Source organism: Lolium perenne, chromosome 6 (assembly GCF_019359855.2).
Source record: "Lolium perenne isolate Kyuss_39 chromosome 6, Kyuss_2.0, whole genome shotgun sequence".
In the NCBI taxonomy this organism is placed as follows: Eukaryota; Viridiplantae; Streptophyta; class Magnoliopsida; order Poales; family Poaceae; genus Lolium; species Lolium perenne.
Genome location: NC_067249.2, coordinates 254,204,725 through 254,206,828, shown reverse-complemented (window position 1 = coordinate 254,206,828; position 2,104 = coordinate 254,204,725). Strand labels below are relative to the sequence as shown.

Sequence of the window (2,104 nt, the reverse complement as noted above, 5' to 3'; positions counted from 1 at the left end):
AAATCCTCAATTCATCTCCCACGAAAATTTTAGTATACAAAGATTTCGTCGGAAGAAGAGGCGTTTCCCCAGCGCTCCAAGTTGCTGGTCTGTTCGGGGGTGGGGGCATGGTTGTCGAGTGACAGGAGGAAGCGACGGCGAGACGCCACCGGTCTCTGCACTTGGCGCCGATCGAACTTATCCAAAACGGAAACAGGGGCGGGAGGGACGTCGCCAGACTCCAGAAACAGAAAGTAGTTGTAGTAGCAACAATCATCCATGGACCATGGTGGATAAACCTCAGATGCATGTATCCAAATGTCTCCGTTTCTAACTCCAAAAATACCAAGGACCTTACAGGCTTACACACATCGGATCGGAGAGGATGACGAACTCTACTGTCTACAGGGACGGAATGGCTGGATCTAAAACTCCAGTTTCCACCGGCTAATTACTTACAGCGGCAAGAAGATCCCGATGAATTATTCGGGAACTTTCTCCCCAATTGTTTCCTATGCTATGGCAATTCGACGGAGTTGATTGGTCTGTTCACTGCCGGTTGTCGCCGGCGCGGTCCCCGGCGAAGGAGACGGAGGAGAGGCGGCTGGGCCGGGGACGGAACCCGCCGGCAGTGCGCCTCCGACTCTGCGACTGCTGGGACGGCGACGGCGCGAGCGCCCTGCGCGCCCACGTCCCGCTCTCCACGGCGCAGCCAAACACCAGAGCACTGTCCATGCGCTTCGTCCCCAGCTTGGAGCCGCTGCTGCTGAGGAAGGCGGGCTTGCTGTGGCCGGGCGCGGACTCCTTGCGCCCCTTGTGCTTGCTGCAGCGGAAGGAGCCGGGGTGGTTTGTAGGGGAGCACATACACGACTGGCGGCTGTTCGCGGCGGCGGACGATGCCTGCTTCCGCGAGGACACACTGACGGCCTTGCCCGGCGAGCGGGCGCCGACGGTGGCGGCGAGCTTGACGCGGTTGGGGGAGGCGCAGCCATAGTTGGGAATCGAGGGGACCGGCCCGCTGGGCCGACTGACAGCCGCCGCCGCCATGAAAATTGTAGAAATCAGGGAGCGCAGTTGGTTTGATTGAGGACGGAGGTTTTGGTGTCCTGCCGTGGTGGTTTGGGGGACTTTTTGTTTTTTGAATTCTGGTTTGGGGGACTTGGAGTGAACTGAGAATGGAGCGGTTTCGTGCAGAGTATATAGAGACGCCAGGGGCAGTTAGGTAACTTCGAAGAGTGGTGTTATCATGTTATTATGGCAGGAATCGGTGGGCGGCTGTGCTGTGGGCCCTTTCTGCCGCACACCGGAACCGGTCCTGCTCCTCCTGGATTCGGGTCAACGTAGGTCAACTCCCCATGGCAACTTTGTTTCAAAATTTTATGTGAGAATTATGGTCAATTTCTTTCACTACAGACTAGTACTGACTCTGCACTTTTCCTAAGAGCAAGTATAATAAGTCCTACTCAACTCGCTATAAAGATTAAAATAGTATATTATTGTTTAGTTGGAGGTGAGAGAGGAGGAAAGAGAAGGAGAGTCGGCTCTTATGCAAGAGCCAGCTCTAGCACGTGCTTCTAGGCACTTTTTAAGAGTGAAAGGTGGGTCATACATTGATAAAGTACTAAATTTTTATTGCTCACTATTTTTGTGTGGGCTCTAAATTAGCTATAGATGACATGTTACTGGGCTACCCTAGCTTGCGATCGGTTGCTTAAATCAAATTTTAGGACATAATTTTTTCCATTTTAGGAACGTTTTTGACTGTAGTATATCCTATTTCAGGAAAATTCTGCATACATGTAGAAGAGAACAAATCTGATGACGTAAGCGAGAATCTTTCTAAATTTGAAAATTTAAAACGTTTTATCTCACAAACGACAACTCCGATTTAAAATCTGTTTTCACCTATGAGTCGGTCTCGTCGAGATCTTCAAAACTAGCACCCATTTTGATATGTTTCGAGAAACTTTTTTTCGGGCTAAAAGTTATCAACCCTCTCTATCTAAATAATCAACCCCTCCGTACTTGAGTGATCAACGGTAAATGTATAAAATTATCAACCTGGTGCAGGCTATTGAGGAAAAGTTCTGCATGCATGCACAAAAAGACGAATCTGCTGATGTCA

The 2,104-nt window shown here is 50.3% G+C and overlaps 1 protein-coding gene across 1 annotated transcript; it reads right to left on the bottom strand.

Moving 5' to 3' along the window:
* Positions 1–290: 290 nt before the first annotated feature.
* Positions 291–1,148, bottom strand: LOC127309151 (uncharacterized). The gene has a single exon (XM_051340116.2). It carries the CDS (start codon positions 1,024–1,026, stop codon positions 529–531), a length of 498 nt encoding a protein of 165 aa, XP_051196076.1. The 5' UTR covers positions 1,027–1,148; the 3' UTR covers positions 291–528.
* Between the last annotated feature and the right edge of the window lie 956 nt (positions 1,149–2,104).